The sequence below is a fragment of the Pogona vitticeps genome, chromosome 9 (assembly GCF_051106095.1).
Source record: "Pogona vitticeps strain Pit_001003342236 chromosome 9, PviZW2.1, whole genome shotgun sequence".
NCBI lineage: Eukaryota > Metazoa > Chordata > Lepidosauria > Squamata > Agamidae > Pogona > Pogona vitticeps.
This window is the reverse complement of record NC_135791.1, coordinates 82,820-100,483: the sequence shown is the minus strand read 5'-3', so window position 1 is coordinate 100,483 and position 17,664 is coordinate 82,820. Positions and strand designations below refer to the sequence as shown.

The window sequence follows — 17,664 nt, the reverse complement described above, 5'->3', positions numbered from 1 at the left end:
AATAAAACAAACTTCTTGGTTCGGTAGTTCATTTCCAAGAAGGACCAGAAAACAAAGTAGCACAAAGACAAGGATTTAGTTTCCTAGATGTAAATAATCATCAACATTTGGCAACTAAAATCAAGATTATGGCAGCGCCACCATTCATACAACTTCCCTAGCGTGAGCAAAATTGACATGCAACTCGTATAGTTTTTGTTAAAAGCATCCCAACCTTCTAGGTCTCAAAGAACCCCCAGAAGCTTATTACTGCAAAAATCAGCAATGATGCACATGGATGCTACAATAATATTTTATTTAAACAGAATGAAAGCACTTTATTCTCCCCGTTTCTCTTCTTGTGGTGGCTCATACTGAGCAATCTGCAAAGAAAAGAAAAACACAAAGCTAAGGAAACACCTCCAGCCACTAGCTACTTTCCCCAGGTAGATATGTTTTGTTGTGCTACGTATGCCATAGGCTGCAATCTGCAAGCAGGAGCACATCAGCAATTTTTCACTATTCAATTTGTGCCTCTCTACAAAACTAAGGAAGCTATTTTCATGCTGAAAGCTGACTTTAACAGTACATCTGACTGGATTTTTTTCTTGTTATTAGTTTTCAAAACCGTGCCGGGTATTCTCAAGTTAGGTCCTGCTTGCACATGGAGTTTTACATCAGAGTAGGAGATCCCTGCATCTACAAACCGAATTTGACCAGCTGCAGGATAAAGTATTTACAAGCCATAAGTGGTTGTGGATATTGTTAACTTGTACCTTTGCTTTTAATTTTTTGTTTTCTTCTAGCACAGCCTCATATTTTTCTTTCAGTTCTGCTACTTCCAAGCGAAGAGCCTCCACTTCAGGATTTTCTGGAGCAGCTGCTCCCAAATGATGTTTCAGGAAGCTTGTAGCCAGCAGTTAAGACTCCTGTTTGGTTTGAAAGCAACTGCACAACCCTGTTGTTACCCTTCCCGCCGGTAAAGTGGACCCCCTCACCCACCTGCAGGGTCACTCAGGCCCTTTCCTACCTGCCCTCAGCTCCGGACAAAGCTAATTGATGGGTCCGGATGCCAGTCAGGGCGGGGGTGTCCTGTACCACAAAGCGGTCGGAAAGATTGCTGGCCGAGCCCCTCCCCACCCCCGCCCCACCTACCCCGACCTGGCCCGGCTCGGCTGCTCTGGGGCGACTCCAGCCCCGTCGACGTAGCCGGCGGTCCCTGCCCGCCTTTCGAGCTTCGCACAAAGGATACTCCAGGGCACAGTTGGGCTTCTCGGGCTCCTCGTACAAGGCCACCAACACTGCGGGAGAGAGGTTGCCGGAGGGCGCGGCGGTTTAGCAGGGAAAGGCGGCCTTCTAGAGGCCACGCGCGGGCCCGTTCCGGCCGGAGACGGAGGCCCCGCCGACCCCCCACCCGGCTCACCTTTGGTGAGGGTGTCCATCACGCCGGACTTCTCCAGGTAACGGCGGAACTGCTCCCGCTTGGAGTCCGCGGCCTGCAGGGACAGAGAGGGAAGGGAGACGCCCGCCGGGTCGGGTCAGCTCAGCAGGCCGAGCGGGCTGGCGCTCGGCCGGCCGCCCTACCTGTCCACCCACCCCGGGGGGACCGCCGCGGGCCTACCTTATAGCTGCTGGCCATTGGGGCGCTGGCGGCTCCCTGCGCTCTTGCTTCCTCCTTCGCCTCTGCCGGAAGCCGGACTGCGCCGCACGCAGGCCTTTTGTGGGCGGGGCGGCGTCGGCGCGTCGCTATGGAGACCGAAGGCGGGGAGGGAGACGCCGCTCCTGGAGGCTCCGCCCCCCTCGAGCTCCCGGAGGAAGGCCGGGCCAGCCCCGGGCGGCTCCCGACGCTTTCCGGAAGTGGGGGGGGGGAGTGGGGGTGGGGGGGGGGAGGCTAGTCCCGCCGCCCTGCGGGGAGCCTCCGCTGCTGGGGCCCTTTGGGCTGGCGCCGCCGGGCCTACCTGCCGGGAGGGACCAGCCTCGGAGCTGGCGCGGCGGGCCCGGGAAGCCGGGTGCGAAGCGCAAGGGCCGCGCGGGGCTTCCTTCCAGCCCTTCCCGAGCGCTCCGGAGCAGGGGCGGGCCTGGCCGGCAGGGCTCGGGCAGCCGAGGAACGCCCTGCCACCTGAAGGGGGAAGCGGGGCGGGGGGGGGGTAGGCTGCTTGGCTCATGGAGTTCCGTGGCCCTTGGGCTACTTATGCATAAGGCCCGGCCCGCCAGGGCTGTGCATCATCTCCTGCAGAGCTGCCTTTTGCCACAGCTCATCAAAGTACTTTTCTGCTGTAAATTTCCGCTTTTTGACCTGGAAAATGTTACTGGTTTTAATATCTTTTTTTTTTTTTTTGTATTTTCTATTATACGTGTTGTAACCCACCCAGGAAAGTGCTGTGATACTCCTGGGAGTGGGATACAAATCGAATAAATAAAAAAATGTCACAGACCGGCCAGTTGGACTCAGATAAAAAGGAAGGGCAGGTTGCTTTCCCTGGCTCCTCCATACAGAGACTTTATGGCCTTCCCATTCAGGCTCATAAGGAATCCGGAAGAAAACAATGAAGTTACTTAAACCAGTGGATGTGTTTGCTTTTTTTTCATTTCGGTCAGCAGTCCAGAGAAATTGTTGGACGAGCAGTGACAATCTATGGAAGCAACAAGCTAGTTACCAGTTACCAGCAAAGAACCTGGTTGTCTGTAATACCATCACTGCCAGCCCACTGTCCCAACACGTGCCTTTAAAGTAGAAAAGACTAGTAATATCTTGCAGAGGACAATTAGGCAGCCATGTCATTGGAGCTTCGAGCACCAGGAAAAAGCACATTTTCTGGCTCTGACCACTAATCCATTGGTGATACCCAATTACACAGTTAACTGCCATTCTGTCCCAAGCAATATCATCCATGTTTTAGTGTCTTCTTTTCCACCAGTCTCTCAGCTATTTGTTTTCCTAGTTTAGAATAGAATTTTAATATAAACTGAAAGTGTTCATGGTTAAGTTAAGCTAGTGTGCATACAGTAGTTATGGTACTGATCCTAGGACTTAGAAAATTGCAGTCTGTGAAGTTAAGGTACAGAGCACAGCCATGCATCCTGGCTCGCTCTCGAGGGAGAAGACTGCACTGAAAAAAATGAACAAACATATTTAAATGGAAGGGTATCCACACCAATATAAACACATGTATGGAGACACCCTATATTTCTTGAATTTATTAATATATTCATTTCAAGCACTTATACACTTTGTAGGAGCTTTTCTGGTGATCCAAAGGGATTCAACAGTTGGCATTTTTATTGTAGACACCAGCAGTGGCCCTGTGCGCAAAATCCTACATATTTCACAACTCTCTTCTGCTACCCACATGGGAACAGAATTGGTTATCTAGGGAAAACTGCTGGAAAATTTTGTTCACTACTTTAAAAATTTTATTTGAATGCAATGGAAAGACTTGACTGAGAGGGCAACATTAGAAAAATGTTGCTAACAATGTTTGAATAGTGTAGCTTTATTCCAAACAAAACATGTTGACATCTCCTTTCTAACTGGAGTTGCTTACAAGGCTCTCCCCAAATGATCAACATGATGCTGCGTAGTAGTGCCACACAAGGTTGCCCTTTTGTTAGCAAGCACAAGGTTTCCATGGTGCCTTATTCATCCAGGGTATTTGTGTGTTATTTGGTTCTATGTTTCTTTTATTTTTGGACTTAGGAACCGTGGCTTGGTGGTGTTTGTTATTTTCTTGAAACCTGCAACAGTTCAATTTTTGATACACTGTAGAAAAGCCATACTGTTACTGAACTTACCATTTGTGTTTTGCCTGGCACTAGGCTGAACTAGGCTCAAAGCCAAGCAATGGGGGCCCACGTGAAACCAAGTATGAAAGAAGGCAGCACACGCTCTGTCATCATCCAGAGACTGGAAAAAAATTAACAAACTCTGCAACTGAGAAACTCTTATTTTATATTAAAGTGTAAAAGGTATGAAAGCTATATTTTCCATTTCAAATAATGCAACATTTTCTCAGATTTCATGCTACAATAGATCTTAGCCAAAATCAACTTTATGAAGACTTTATAAAAACCAAGCTCTGTATGCAATCTATACCTTTAAAAATACATGCTTCTTGTATTTTTTCTTTGTTTCTGTGTAAGAGAACAAGAACTACTGGTTTGCTGGTGAGAAGAATACATTGAAGAATACAGCAAATCCCACAAAGAGTAAATAAGCCACTATGCAGATCCAAAATCTAGGATCCTTAATGAAATTCTTATCGAAAGAGCTGAATATTACATAACCTACTGACATCCCAGCAAGGCCGCCGGCAATGTGGGCCACAAAGGAAACCTTAATGGGAAAAAACAAACACATACATACAAACACTTAACAGAGGCACGTTTCAAAACAGAGACTCAAACAGCAGCTTTGCAAATAATCAAAGGCAGCGGAAGCATCAGTCAAAAGTTAACAAGAGAAAAGTTAGTGAGTAGCTGATTTTCAAGTGCAGTCCATCGGTGGAAGGCATTAGCTCAGCACAGAGGATACAGCGAGCTATGGAAGGCATTGCACAAGAAAGCACCTGAGTGCCTGTAGTTTGCCCTCACTAAGAAGACAGAACCTCCAGAAAAATAGGATGCCCCCCCCAAAAGGATGAAGTAGAAAACCAAAAAACCTCCACCACTTAGTAGCAGAAATTACCAGGAAATTCCTGCCAAGAGATCACAAACAGTGCTGTTGGAAGCCAAGCCCTCAGTAGATCATTCCTCCCCTCACAGAAATGGGTAACGTAGCTAAACTCTGCAGTGGCCATCACTCCAAAATTGGGTCACTTCCCATAAATCAGGTGCTCTGCTGGTAGGAAAGAACACAGCATTCTTATACCTACATGTTACAACCTTGGGTTCTTCCCTGTGTAGGATAATCTAACCCTCAGATGGACAGTAAGCTCACCCAGTTCCCCCCACAGGGACTGTGACAGTCCTCTATCCACTCACCACCCTTTGCAACTGAGGAGCCATCACACAAACCCTCTTAAGTCATACACATCCCACCCACAACCCAGACTATGCAAAGTATCCCTCATCAATCTTTCCCCTATTCGGAGCTCCTCACAGATTGACTGCAGAGGCCGAAGAGTATTTCAAACAATTGAGCTGTCCTCCAATGTGGAGGCCAATCATTCATGCTAGCCTCACTCAATATGCCAGAGAAGAAAGGGAGCAGCACATGTCAGTTGTAGCCCAAACACGCAGGAGCAGCCCTAGTTATGACAGAAGAGGCAGAGTATTCAGATGTTTAGTAAGTACAAAGATTTACCAATAGTCTTGGTGGAGGAGAAATAAGACAACCCCATCTTATTGAAAAGAACTGGTGAAGGACTGAACCAGCAAGCTCTAATTCTGCCACAGGGAAAGTGCACTTACCTGCACCCCGGCCACAGGTGACAGAAATCGTCTGTACAAAGCAAATCCTACATCTGTACCAACTAGGAAATTGGTGCAAATAGTTAGAACCCAAGTGGACATGTGTCCAAACATTTCAGAGCCCCCGCCCCCTTCACAGACTTTCCCTAAAAGGCAAGGGAAGTCCTTGCAGGGCATGCTTCCCCCTAGAGCTGGCAACCAGGGCAGAAGCAGGGCATGTGGTACATTGGCAACCTCCCTCCCGACTGCCAAGGAAGACCAAAGTAGGCCAGGGCACTTTCTCTGATGAAATCCATAGAATTATAGAGTTAAAAATGGACATTAAGGCCATCAAGTCCAAACCCCTACTCAGTGCAAAAAAATCCAAATCAAGGTCTATCTGACAGATGGTAGTCTAGTTTTCTGTTGAATGCTTCCATCACTGGAAGGGTCTCCATCTCCTGAGGTCATGGGCTCTATTGTTGTACCGCTCTGAGGATATTTCTCCTGACAATCAACTGAAATTTGGCTTCCTGTAACTTGAGCCCATTGTTACATGTCCTATATGCTGGGGGTGATCAAGAACAGATCTTATCCCTCCTCTGTGTGATGGTCTTTCCTCCTAGGGCTTGGTTTCCAGTCCCCTGATCATCCTGGTTGCTCTCCTCTGAATTTGTTCCAGTTTGCTGGCATCCTTCTTAGAGTGGAGTGTCCAGAACTGGACACAATACTCAAGATAGGGCCTAACCAGTGTAGGAAAAGGACAAATAGCACTTCATGGCACCTGGAGACTATATTTCTGTTAATGCAGCCTAGAATAGCCTTTGTCTTTTTTTGGAGCTGTAGTGCACTGTTGGCTCATATTCAGTTTGTGGTCTACAAAAATTCCAAGATTCTTTCTGCATGTCATATCTTAGTGAACCAAATATCCCCCATCTTGTAACTGGGCATTTGGTTCCTTTTTTCCTAGGTGTAGAGCTTTCCACTTATCCCTGTTAAATTTTATTCTGTTCTGTTTTTAGTCCAGTGCTCTGAAGCTGTTTCTGAATTTTGTAACACTTTATTTCTGTAATTATTAAATATGCTACTTTTATTACTGAAGACTACTTTACACAAGGCAAAGCAACAATTATATATAACTGCAAAAACCTACTCGAGCCCACATACTGTTGGATGTAAATCACAGAATAAGTGAAGACATGTGGCATGCAGGTCTTTTGCTAGGGCTCTGCAAAATGGATGGCTATCCTTTTTGTCCAGGGGAAGGGTAGAACAAGAAAGGATGAGAGTGATCCATGCAGGATCATCACGAGAGTGATCCATACAGGTGGCTGCCAGTGCATGGATCCCTACCATGTGGCAATCTGTACCTCAGTTTTGAAATAACTAAGATACCACTGGGTTGATGAAAGGATCTCCTGACGTAATGGCAAACTAGAATCTAAACCTGGAATTTTGGGTTAGGAGGGTCATCTAATTCAACCCACTGTCATCACAGCAGAAGCCTCCAATGACATTAATGGATTCCTCTCCAGCCCTTCACATGCCCGGCTGTTCTTCACACTCCATGAGTCATCTTTTCAAGCTAAAGAACCACCTCTGCCAGTGTGCTTAACTGCTAATCTTAAAACAGAAGAGGAAGTGGTGCCAAATTTTCATGTTTCACATACAGACTAAGATAAGATCAGTAGAAGACATATAGGAGAAAATTACCTATAAAGAAGATGAGCAACAATCTGATAGCTCCAAACAATGGAATCATTTCCTGGAAGTTCTGAAAAGAGGAGAGAGACAGGGGGGAAAGAAGTTAAATTGCACAGCAAACCTGCTGAATTAACTCTTAACCCAGTTGAATTCTGTCATCCATGGTTTCAATTAAGGTTTTGGGTTATCACCACACTTTGAGTGTCAATCAACACGCTCACACCATGGTGCTTGCCAGGAAAACTGTGCCAGTAATCACTGTAATTATGTCTGGCTCAATTAAAGATCAACACTTCCTGTATCTCATTTCCTTCTCACCTCACTGGTGCTGTTATTTTTCTTCTTCCTGATCATTTATGTGCCAGCTCCTGACACCACTCCATGTATCTGAGCCACAAAACATTTTGTGACAATTTCATTATATCCTTTGATTTGTATTCCTGCACTGAGCAGGACTTGATGGCCTAGGGCCCTTCCAACTTCATTATTCTATGATTCTAAATTTGATAATCTTCCATATATCAGGAGCTTTGCATTGTTTTCTCTGAAGGCTGTTTAAGCTTTAGAGATCTCAGTCTTTCACAATGAACACTTTGGGTAAACAACTCACAGGTTTCCAGTTGTGTCAATTCATGTTTATTGTTAAAAAGTCCAAGCTTTTGATGACAATATCTTGCACCATCTTCATCAGGGAAGGCAAGATATCAAGTCAAACAAATACAGTATAACCTAAAATACCTCCAGATACAATCAAAACCAGCTAGGTGGACATTCAGACCAAGCTTATTTAAGCCATTGCTTTCTCTTCCCCATCCGCATTATGTAGAAGAAGATGACGACAACAACAGCAACAATGGAGGGGAAAAGATCCACAGCGCATGCACCTTTGAAATCACTGGGGTGGAATATATGGTTCTATTTGGCACACAGAACTCGGAAGCCAGTATTCCGCTTCATTAAACCAACTGCATGACCGGGTAATCCTTGTATGTGTTTATTTAGACATATGCTCCAAATGTGAGTTTAACACTGCCTAGCTATGCCTTCAGAAAGCAACAAGCATTAGGATTAGATTTTGCACCCAAAGTAGAAGAGATGGGTTCTGGTACAATTAGTGGCCTTTCTCTTAACGCCACCCCCTTGTGAATAATGGCCGGCAGGCTACAATTTGTTTTTCAATACCTCCACTTGAGAGAAATAGGTGAGTCTCCCCAAAGAGTCTTGGGGCTCCAGGTTTCTTCCTTACCACAAGGATGTTCATGAAGTATCCACCAATCAGAGCATAGACACCTCCAGAAGCTCCTACCAGGCCCTGGAGAGGATCACAGATCGAGCTGGCCAAGGAACCTGGTAGGGATGAGGCAGAGAGAGGTGAGGGCTGCAGCCCCTGGAGAAAGATTCTGATGTCCTCAGAAACACCAAGCACCTTAAAAGATAACTGGCACCCTTGCACTATAAGGGGCACACTCACCAGAGTCTAGCACTCAGTCTAACTTCTCAGTGAACCGTCTCTCACACATACACTCCATTTCCTATGTCAAGTCAGCTGCTAGCCCTCCCTGCATCCCCTCACCTCCAACCACACCAGCCAGGTACACCAGTCCAACTCTGTGTCCTTTGTGCACCAGTTCGAGAGGAATCCCCAAGACAAGCTGCAGGACAAGGTTTCCTATGATATGTTCAATGCTGCAGAGGGAAGGGACAGGAAAAAAAGGAATCAGCAACAGTATTTGTCTCCCTTGACACCAAAAGGGCCAGGATGTACCACACCTAATTGCTCCATAGGCCAAATGATTATTTTCTGCCTTCACACTTCAGAACAGGAGAATGGCAAGATAACAAAGGCACATCAGCAGCTTAAATCCAGGGTGAAACTAAGCCAGCACAGGACAGGACAGCATCTGAGACCCTGTCCCTCTGTCATGATTTTCATGGTTACCCTGGTACTTGCAGAATTAAGCAACATGGCATTAAATTAATTACAGCAAAGCACACATGCAAGTTAACCATCTGTGCAAGGAAAAGGCAAGTGCTACCAATTTATTTATATAATTCACACAGTGCAGAATTTCATCTGTCAACAGCTGAGAGCAAAAGACAGGCACAGCAAACAGCAAGGATCCTCACAGGGTGAGAACCCAGTCCTATATCCTAGAAAAACACCTCTTATTAAGGCTCCGTTTTCAGCCGTTCTTCTATCTCATTTAAACTTCTAAACTTAGGGAGCCACTCCAACATGTTGGTAAAATGAGTGTAATGAGGGATTAAAACCGTAGCGGCCCAGCGGCTGATGGCGTTGAGTAATCCTACGTCACTGAGGACATGATCACATTGAAGTTTGTCTTTGATTGATGCAAACTTTCCTACTTTGCATTCTGGCATTTAAATCACTGCCATGGTTCACACAGAAACATTTGATCGTCCTGGGAAGTTGCGTTTCAAGACAGTCCCTTTACTCTCTCTCCCTTCTCTGCCATTATCACCACACAATTGCCCACCAGTTTCACTGGCATCCAGCCTCTCACTGCATTGACAGGACACAAAGCATTGGAATTAGTGCTGTTTCTATTTAAAAACACAATTTACAAATTGCATTGCAGCCGTAATCCTTACCAGTGAAAAGGAGTGTGCTTCACTGCCACACCATGTCCCATTCTCTGCATCACCATGGATGCTATCTGGACAACAATAGCCCAAAAGGGCCAAGTTGGTCAATCAGACAAGCCAAAAGCAAGACAAAACAAGGCCAACGGAAGTACCACCAAAAAACAAGCAAACAAAATACCGACAAGTCCTGCCTACACTGCATATTCATGCCAAGAGACTGGATCTAGTCCTGATTACGGCTAATGTAGTTGATATGACTTAATAAATACAGAAGGGAACAGTGCGCAACAGGACAAATGCCCTCTACTTGCTCCCCGAGTTCCTCTTTCCAAGTCAAAATGGCTACCTTGCTGTAGGAGATGGAATGACACATCTGCCTCAGGAGGTGAAACCACAGTGAAAACAGTGACTGAGGAGGTAAAGTATTATTTTAAAAAGCTTGCCTGGCACATCTGAATATCAGCGCAACCAGCACCTTACCCAGCATGCACAAGCATGTAGGACAGGAACCTCCAGGCTTCCCTCCTCTTGTCAGGCCTGTAAATAAATGGGCTTTCCCAGATGCCAGTGTCCAGCGTGATCCACTGTGTTTGAGGCTTCCAAACCGCATAATAGATGAACACAGACAGCTAGAAACCAACACAGAGAAGCACATCAATCTAATAAATGGTCTAGCAGTGCCCCAGTGGGGGGATGACTCCTCCCACAACCCAGGGGAGATTTTTTACCCCAACTTTCTCCTTAAAAGGAGCCAAAGTGGCTTACACAATTAAAAAGACAATAAAAAGAACTAAACAAGATTGTATTAAAATGACAATTAAAATCAATATTAAGAACACACTGCAAAGCAACAGAGCACAACAATCTGTTCAAAACCACCTTGACCAGGTAAACCTTCTGGAGCTTTTTTTCCAGCAAATGGGAAAGCAACTCAAGGTCTCCTTGGCAGCTCTGTTTACAACGGAGGAGGAATCCCCTTTTCGGATAAATGTGTCTCCTCTTCTTTAATCAAACCAATGAAAATGACCATGTTCATCAGGGTTCAGTTACATGCTGGAACATTCCACCACCCTTTTAAGAAAAGCAGCACTGTGAAGAAACACTCTGTGAATTACAAAGAGCACAAATAAGAGGGGGAAAGTGCTTTGGAGGTACATTGAGCTCAAGAGGGCGGGAGTAGGGGGGGGGAGGCTCTACCTCGGCTGCGCTGACGGCGAGGATGAAGAGGGGCGGCGGCAGGCAGGTGGCCCTTTCCAGGTAGGTGGCCCTGGCCCGTTCGGGCAGCAGCCACTTGGAGACGGTCTGGTGAAGGTTCTCGCAGCTGCAGCCGGGACAAGGCCCTCCGGCCCGGCCCTCTTCTTCCCTTCTCCTCCTCTCTTCCCCGACCAGGGGCTCGGGCGCTCCCTCCAGGCTGAGCCTCTCCAGCTCCATGTTCTTCCAGCCGGCGCCTGCCTGGAAGGAAAGGCAGGGGAGGATTCGCGGTGGGGGTGGGGGTGGGGGGTGGCTCCTGAGGAGGCTGGCCAGGCCTGGCTTTCCAGGTGCGCTTCCCTCAAGGGCTCCGACCCTCGCCCTCGCCCTGGGCCGGCCTCCACCTTTCCCACCTGGCAACCCGGGCAACCCGTCCTCCTGGGGCGCGGCGGTCGGTCCGCCCAGTCGGCCTTCCAGGGGGTGGATGGGGGGCGCGGCGGGGGTGCCTCTCCCGCCGAGGAGGCCCGGAAACCGACCTTGGAGGAGCGCGAGCGAGAGAGAGAGAGAAGCCAGCGAGGAGGCTCGAGGGCGCCAACGAGGCAGCCGAAAGGGCCGGAAGAGGAGCCCTCCCGGGGGAGGCCCCGGCCCCGTCCCGTCCCCGGGCCCCGCCCCGCCTCCAGAGGCGGAAGGCCGGAGGACCCCCCGCTCCTTCGCTGGACGGCCTCCCGAGGAAGCCGCCCGAGCCCCGCGCCCGGAGTGTGGCCAGAGTGTGGCGGAAGCGGACTTCTCCCTTTTGAGGGCCGGAAAGGTGGTCCTCCTGGTTTCCCCCCCCCCCCCCAGACCGGGCCTCATCTGCCCGCGCCCTGCCCGGCCAGATTCCGGTTCGGGTGTCTCCTTACGTTTTCTTGCCGTCGAATTCACTGAACCCACGGACGAGGGAGTCCGGCCTGGGGCCAGGACAAGACGTGCAGACTTGCACTGCTCTGCATTTCTCAAAGTGTTTTTGCTTTCCCCTCCTCACCTTCCCTCCCTTCTTTTCCTTCATCCGCTCTGGGATTAGTGGGCGCCATCTGTGTTGATGCTTTCTTTTAGACTTAATGGAATTGGTTTTAATATTTCTATTTTTATTTGATGTTTTACGAGTTGTAATCTGCCCAGAGTGGTGCTGTGACAAGAGTGGGACACAAATTGAATAAAATAACAAATCTGTTCCTTAGAATTCTAACAAAATGTGTTCTTTAAAGTACTTCCACTGTCATGTAGTTTTACGTCTGAACTTGCATGGATATTTTTTCCTGTTGATTTTGCAAAGGGTTGCCAAATACCTAAAGCTTCTCTATCCCACCCCATCTGCATTTCTTTTGTGTTTGTGCGCCTGTTACTTTAAGAGGTTTGGGACCAAGAATTTCTTGGCTTTTATTTTAGCTACGGGATTTGGACAACAGTAAATAATGTCCAGGCTCGGACTTTCGGTAACTTTCCAATTAAACTGTGTAATTCTCACCTCTTACAGATTTGAGAGTAGGGCAAAAAGCAATGCTGATCTATTAATACTACTTATATTAGGACTACTACTTATAACTATTATATTTACTTAACACACTTTCATAAATCATCTTATTGAACAAAGACTAGGGGGGATGAAGGGGGCTATTAAATTAGAGGAGCGGTGCTTTTGATTGCCCCAGGTGGGAAGCCTTGGGGGGGGCGGGATGGTTTGGGTCCTCTGGCTTGAGGTGGCCAGCAGAGCGGGCAGAGCAGTGGACGAGCAGGCGATTAGAAGAATTTGTATTAGCGAAGGCTTTCACGGCCGGGATCTAATGGTTGTTGTGGGTTTTTCGGGCTTCTTGGCCGTGTTCTTCAGTTTCTTAATACCCTAGTAAAGTGTCTTCTTTAAAGTACGTTCATCGCCGGCCGGTTTTATATCTGAACTTGCATGGGTAATGGGTAATGGTGAATATGCAAAAGGGTTGCCAATAAAACCTGAAAATTCTCATTCCCCCCCACCTGCATTCTCTTTTGTGTGAGCGCGAGTGTTACTTTTTAGACTTCAGGAAACGGCTTTGGGACCATGAGTTTCTTCTCTTATTTTATGTATTTATTTATTTATTTAATTTATATGCCTCCCACTCTACCCAAAGGTCTCTGGGCGGCTTACAACAATTAAAATTCAATACAATAAAATATAAAATGATTAAAATACAATTCAAATACGATTAAAATACAATTAAAATTGCCATCATAAAGACCCACAGCTACGGGGCGTGGACAACGGTAAAGAAGATCCAGGCGCAGACGTCTGGTAGCTTTCCGATTAAACAGTGTACGAATTAAACAGCCGCCTAGAGTGGTCGAAATGACCAGATAGGCGGGTTATAAAAAGAATAAAGAAATAAAGAAATAAATTGCCACCTGTTACAGCGTGGACAGTAGGGCAAAAAGCAATAATAATAAGAAGAAGAACAATAAAAATAACTGCAACAATAATAATCATTTATAACTATATTTATTTATTACCGTTTCATGCAGTAATCTTACTAAGGCACACAGATATTTTAATTTAAAGAAAGGACGCTTAGTTCAAATGAGAAATTACAGATATCTAAAACCACCTTTACAAGTGGCTGATAAAGGAGAAAAGGGGAGGGGGATTACTAATAAAAAGCAGGTGAAATAGACAAGCACCGAAAGTTCATTGAATTGCAGTCGTCCTCTTGAACGTTGGGAGACGAACCAGGAAAAAAAGACACGAGGAGGTTTCCTCCTCCCCAGTCCCTGGGAGAGCGAGGCGCCCTTCCTTTTCTTCCTCCACCTCCACCTCCTCCTCCTCCTCCTAGGTCCCTCTCAGGATATGCCCCCCCCATCGAGCAGGAGCCGTTTAGGAGCCGCGCTTTTAATTCCCCCAGCCGGGAAGCCTGGGGGGGGGGGTTTGAAATGGCTAGGGTCCTCCGGCATGAGGCTGCCAGCAGAGGGAGCGGAGAAGTGGCCGGCCAAGGGAGTAGAGGCACCGTCTAGCACGCTTGGACTCAGAGGGCCTTTCATGCTGACGTTCTAGCCTTGAGAACTCACAGGGCAGGTCCTCTGGTCCCGCCTCTTCCTGGCAGTTGCCCCAGAGCCGTTCTAGCCTTCTGAAATCAGAGGGCAGGTCCTCTGGGCCCGCCTCTTCCTGTCGCGTCGCCATGGAGCCGCTCCCAGCCAATGGAAATCAGAGGGCAGGTCCTCAGGGCCCGCCTCTTCCTGCAAGTCGCCATGGGGACCTTCTAGCCCTTTGCACTCGGAGAGCAGGTCCTCCGGGCCCGCCCCTTCCTGTCCCGTTGCCATGGCGACGCTGGGACGCTAAAGGCCGGTGCGTCACGCTTTTCCTTCCCCACCGTGTCTCCCCATTATTTGTCCGGCCTGCCCCTGCGGCACCCAGAGGCTGTTCCGGCTGCAAGGCCGGTGGCAGACCCGGCCTGCGCTGGACGCTGCCCCGCTCCGACCGGGGACGGCGGCTGGGTAAGGAGGCCCGTGGGGGAGGGTGGGGTGACTGCTGGGACCCTTCTCCCCCACCCCATGATGGGCTTTGTAGTCCTTCGGGAGATGAATCTGATCCAAGGTGGGAAAGGCGGTCTTCGGGATTTTTCAAGTTTTGGGGCATGGGCAGAGTTACAGTTGGTCTCCTCCCCACGAGGCTGGCCCTTAAGGAAAGGATTAAAGGGGGTCTGGGTGGATTTCGCTCCCTCCCTCTGCCTCCAAACCCCATAGGAAATTCAGGGCGGGACTCGGCCTTGTACTCGTCTCCCTCACTTTTCACTGCATTAAAATATTTGAAGTGTTTCATGGTTGTTTCTTTTATTTATTTTTTATGTATGTAATTGATGCATGTGCTTCTTTGTTTGTTTGTTTGTTTGTTTGTTCTGCGATTTATATAGCACCCATCTGGCAGCCAAGGCCTCTCTGGCCCGTTTGTTTGCGTTGCGATTGCGTTGCGGCCTTGCAGTCGTCTCCCTCACTTTTCACTGCATGAAATTATTTGAAGTTCTTCATGGTTGTTTCTTTTATTTATTTTTTATGTATGCATGTAAGTATGCGTGCATGCATGTCTGTATTTATGTGTGCTTGTGTGTGTGTGTGTGTGTGTTATTTATTTATTGATTTGCTTATTGATTTATGTGATTTATATGGCGCCCATCTGTCAGCGAAGGCCTCTCTGGCCAGTTTATTTGCGTTGTGATTTTATTATTCCACCCTGGAGAGGAGAGGGAGCTGTCTTTTTCTTCCCAGCATCAAGGGGACCTGGGTTTGTGGCTGATTTCTACTGCTTTTAATTCCACCCCCCGGTCCCGCTTTTCTCCCCCTTTTCACAGCCGCTTGTACTTGTCATTTGGAATAACTGGATTTTCCCTTCCGAACCAGGTGTCGTTCTTTCAGTGAGCTCGTTCACGCGGACGCAGAGCTTCATCGTTCGTTTGCGCCACCCTGCAACCTCGAGGAACGACCGGATCCAGAAAGGTCGGCGGGTAAGTGTGCAGGGGGCCGGCGGGATGGTAGGCATACCATGGGGGTCTGTCACGAGCCCCTCTGCCCCGTGACGGCCCTTGTAGTTGTTAACAGAGAAGAAAGGTGTGAAATAACGATTTAAAACACCGCTCTGGGTAATTTTAACGCCCCTGGGCATGCACAGAGTTGCAGTTTTCAAACTTGCCGTTAGGATGGCCGGTCCAAAACAAAAAAGGATTAAGGCAGATGTGTGTACAGGTGCGTATGTCTCTCGGCCCTTTACACCTGCAGGACATGGCGAGCTGTCTCCAGTCTCCCTCCCAGCTCGGGTTCGAGTCCCGAGGTGGAGATTCCTGAGGACTTCCATCTCCCCTTCTTTGCCGCCAAGGACGAGAGAAAGTGCAGTTCGGGGCTGAGTGCCGTGACCGTCTTCTTTGTGTTTCATGTAAGTTATTATTTTATTATTACTCTTCTTCTGGCTTTTATTGTTCTTGTCTCCTCCAGCGCGCACGGGGGGGGGGAGCAGGGCCGAAGGAAGGTTGGAGGACCCTCTCGCCCTACGCCGTGATCTGGCAGGCAGAGGAGGCCTTTTCTTTTTCCCTGTTCAGGCTGCCAGCAGACAGCTTTCTGCCTTTGCTGTATTTATTCGAAGAGCTCAGGCGGCAGTGCTTCAGAGGAGTCTGTCATCCATTATTAGGGTTCTTTAAAACAAACGCACCCACGTTTCCCTGCATTCTTCCCATGAGTCTCAGCCCATCTGTAAGAGACGCAGACCCCCTTACGCTCTCGGTCGTGGCACTATAGGATCCCACTCCCTTCTCTAAATCTCAAAAAAATACAGTGAAAGGGCCCACCAAGGCAGGGTGGGGAGGGGGATTGGAATCATCCGTTTCTTAATACCCTAGTAAAGTGTCTTCTTTAAAGTACGTTCATCGCCGGCCGGTTTTATATCTGAACTTGCATGGGTAATGGGTAATGGTGAATATGCAAAAGGGTTGCCAATAAAACCTGAAAATTCTCATTCCCCCCCACCTGCATTCTCTTTTGTGTGAGCGCGAGTGTTACTTTTTAGACTTCAGGAAACAGCTTTGGGACCATGAGTTTCTTCTCTTATTTTATGTATTTATTTATTTATTTAATTTATATGCCTCCCACTCTACCCAAAGGTCTCTGGGCGGCTTACAACAATTAAAATTCAATACAATAAAATATAAAATGATTAAAATACAATTCAAATACGATTAAAATACAATTAAAATTGCCATCATAAAGACCCACAGCTACGGGGCGTGGACAACGGTAAAGAAGATCCAGGCGCAGACGTCTGGTAGCTTTCCGATTAAACAGTGTACCAATTAAACAGCCGCCTAGAGTGGTCGAAATGACCAGATAGGCGGGGTATAAAAAGAATAAAGAAATAAAGAAATAAATTGCCACCTGTTACAGCGTGGACAGTAGGGCAAAAAGCAATAATAATAATAAGAAGAACAATAAAAATAACTGCAACAATAATAATCATTTATAACTATATTTATTTATTACCGTTTCATGCAGTAATCTTACTAAGGCACACAAATATTTTAATTTAAAGAAAGGACGCTTAGTTCAAATGAGAAATTACAGATATCTAAAACCACCTTTACAAGTGGCTGATAAAGGAGAAAAGGGGAGGGGGATTACTAATAAAAAGCAGGTGAAATAGACAAGCACCGAAAGTTCATTGAATTGCAGTCGTCCTCTTGAACGTTGGGAGACGAACCAGGAAAAAAAGACACGAGGAGGTTTCCTCCTCCCCAGTCCCTGGGAGAGCGAGGCGCCCTTCCTTTTCTTCCTCCTCCTCCTCCTCCTCCTCCTCCTCGGTCCCTCTCAGGATATGCCCCCCCCCATCGAGCAGGAGCCGTTTAGGAGCCACGCTTTTAATTCCCCCAGCCGGGAAGCCTGGGGGGGGGGATTGAAATGGCTAGGGTCCTCCGGCATGAGGCTGCCAGCAGAGGGAGCCGAGAAGTGGCCGGCCAAGGGAGTAGAGGCACCGTCTAGCACGCTTGGACTCAGAGGGCCTTTCATGCTGACGTTCTAGCCTTGAGAACTCACAGGGCAGGTCCTCTGGTCCCGCCTCTTCCTGGCAGTTGCCCCAGAGCCGTTCTGTTTGTTTGTTTGTTTAGTCGTTTAGTCGTGTCCGACTCTTCGTGACCCCATGGACCAGAGCACGCCAGGCCCTCCTGTCTTCTACTGCCTCCCGGAGTTGTGTCAGGTTCATGTTGGTTGCTTCGCAGACACTGTCCAGCCATCTCATCCTCGGTCGTCCCCTTCTCCTCTTGC

General features: G+C 47.8%; 3 protein-coding genes across 14 annotated transcripts in view; 1 reads left to right on the top strand and 2 right to left on the bottom strand.

The window, feature by feature from the left end:
- Positions 1-276: 276 nt before the first annotated feature.
- On the bottom strand, positions 277-7,059 carry MYCBP (MYC binding protein). 2 transcript variants are annotated; one of them, XM_072980153.2, is made up of 5 exons: positions 1,601-2,145; positions 1,403-1,475; positions 1,232-1,280; positions 756-885; positions 277-362 (listed from the first exon to the last, which is right to left on the bottom strand). In XM_072980153.2, the coding sequence occupies exons 1-5, from the start codon at positions 1,616-1,618 to the stop codon at positions 318-320; spliced, it is 315 nt and encodes a 104-aa protein (XP_072836254.1). In that variant the 5' UTR covers positions 1,619-2,145; the 3' UTR covers positions 277-317. The 2 variants fall into 2 exon arrangements, with proteins under 2 accessions (XP_072836254.1, XP_078236036.1); XM_078379910.1 differs by lacking the exon at positions 756-885 and having other exon boundaries at positions 1,135-1,280; positions 1,601-7,059.
- Positions 2,293-12,211, bottom strand: RHBDL2 (rhomboid like 2). Of its 9 annotated transcripts, none has more exons than XM_020800587.3 (8): positions 11,280-12,211; positions 10,876-11,130; positions 10,159-10,307; positions 8,645-8,757; positions 8,318-8,418; positions 7,081-7,141; positions 5,389-5,450; positions 3,912-4,312 (listed from the first exon to the last, which is right to left on the bottom strand). In XM_020800587.3, exons 2-8 carry the CDS (start codon positions 11,107-11,109, stop codon positions 4,130-4,132), a joined length of 903 nt encoding a protein of 300 aa, XP_020656246.3. In that variant the 5' UTR covers positions 11,110-11,130; positions 11,280-12,211; the 3' UTR covers positions 3,912-4,129. The 9 variants fall into 9 exon arrangements, with proteins under 9 accessions (XP_078236035.1, XP_020656246.3, XP_020656247.3 ...); XM_020800588.3 differs by having other exon boundaries at positions 11,403-12,211; XM_020800589.3 differs by having other exon boundaries at positions 11,766-11,905.
- Positions 12,212-13,997: 1,786 nt separating this feature from the next.
- Positions 13,998-17,664, top strand: part of LOC144584230 (uncharacterized) — a 40,500-nt gene continuing 36,833 nt past the window's right edge. The window contains exons 1-2 of one of the 3 annotated variants that reach the window (XM_078379901.1): positions 13,998-15,365; positions 15,637-15,790. The gene's annotated coding sequence lies outside the window, so the exon portion shown is untranslated. The remainder of the gene's footprint in view (positions 15,366-15,636; positions 15,791-17,664) is intronic. The other 2 variants (XR_013538352.1, XR_013538353.1) reach the window with 2 other exon arrangements.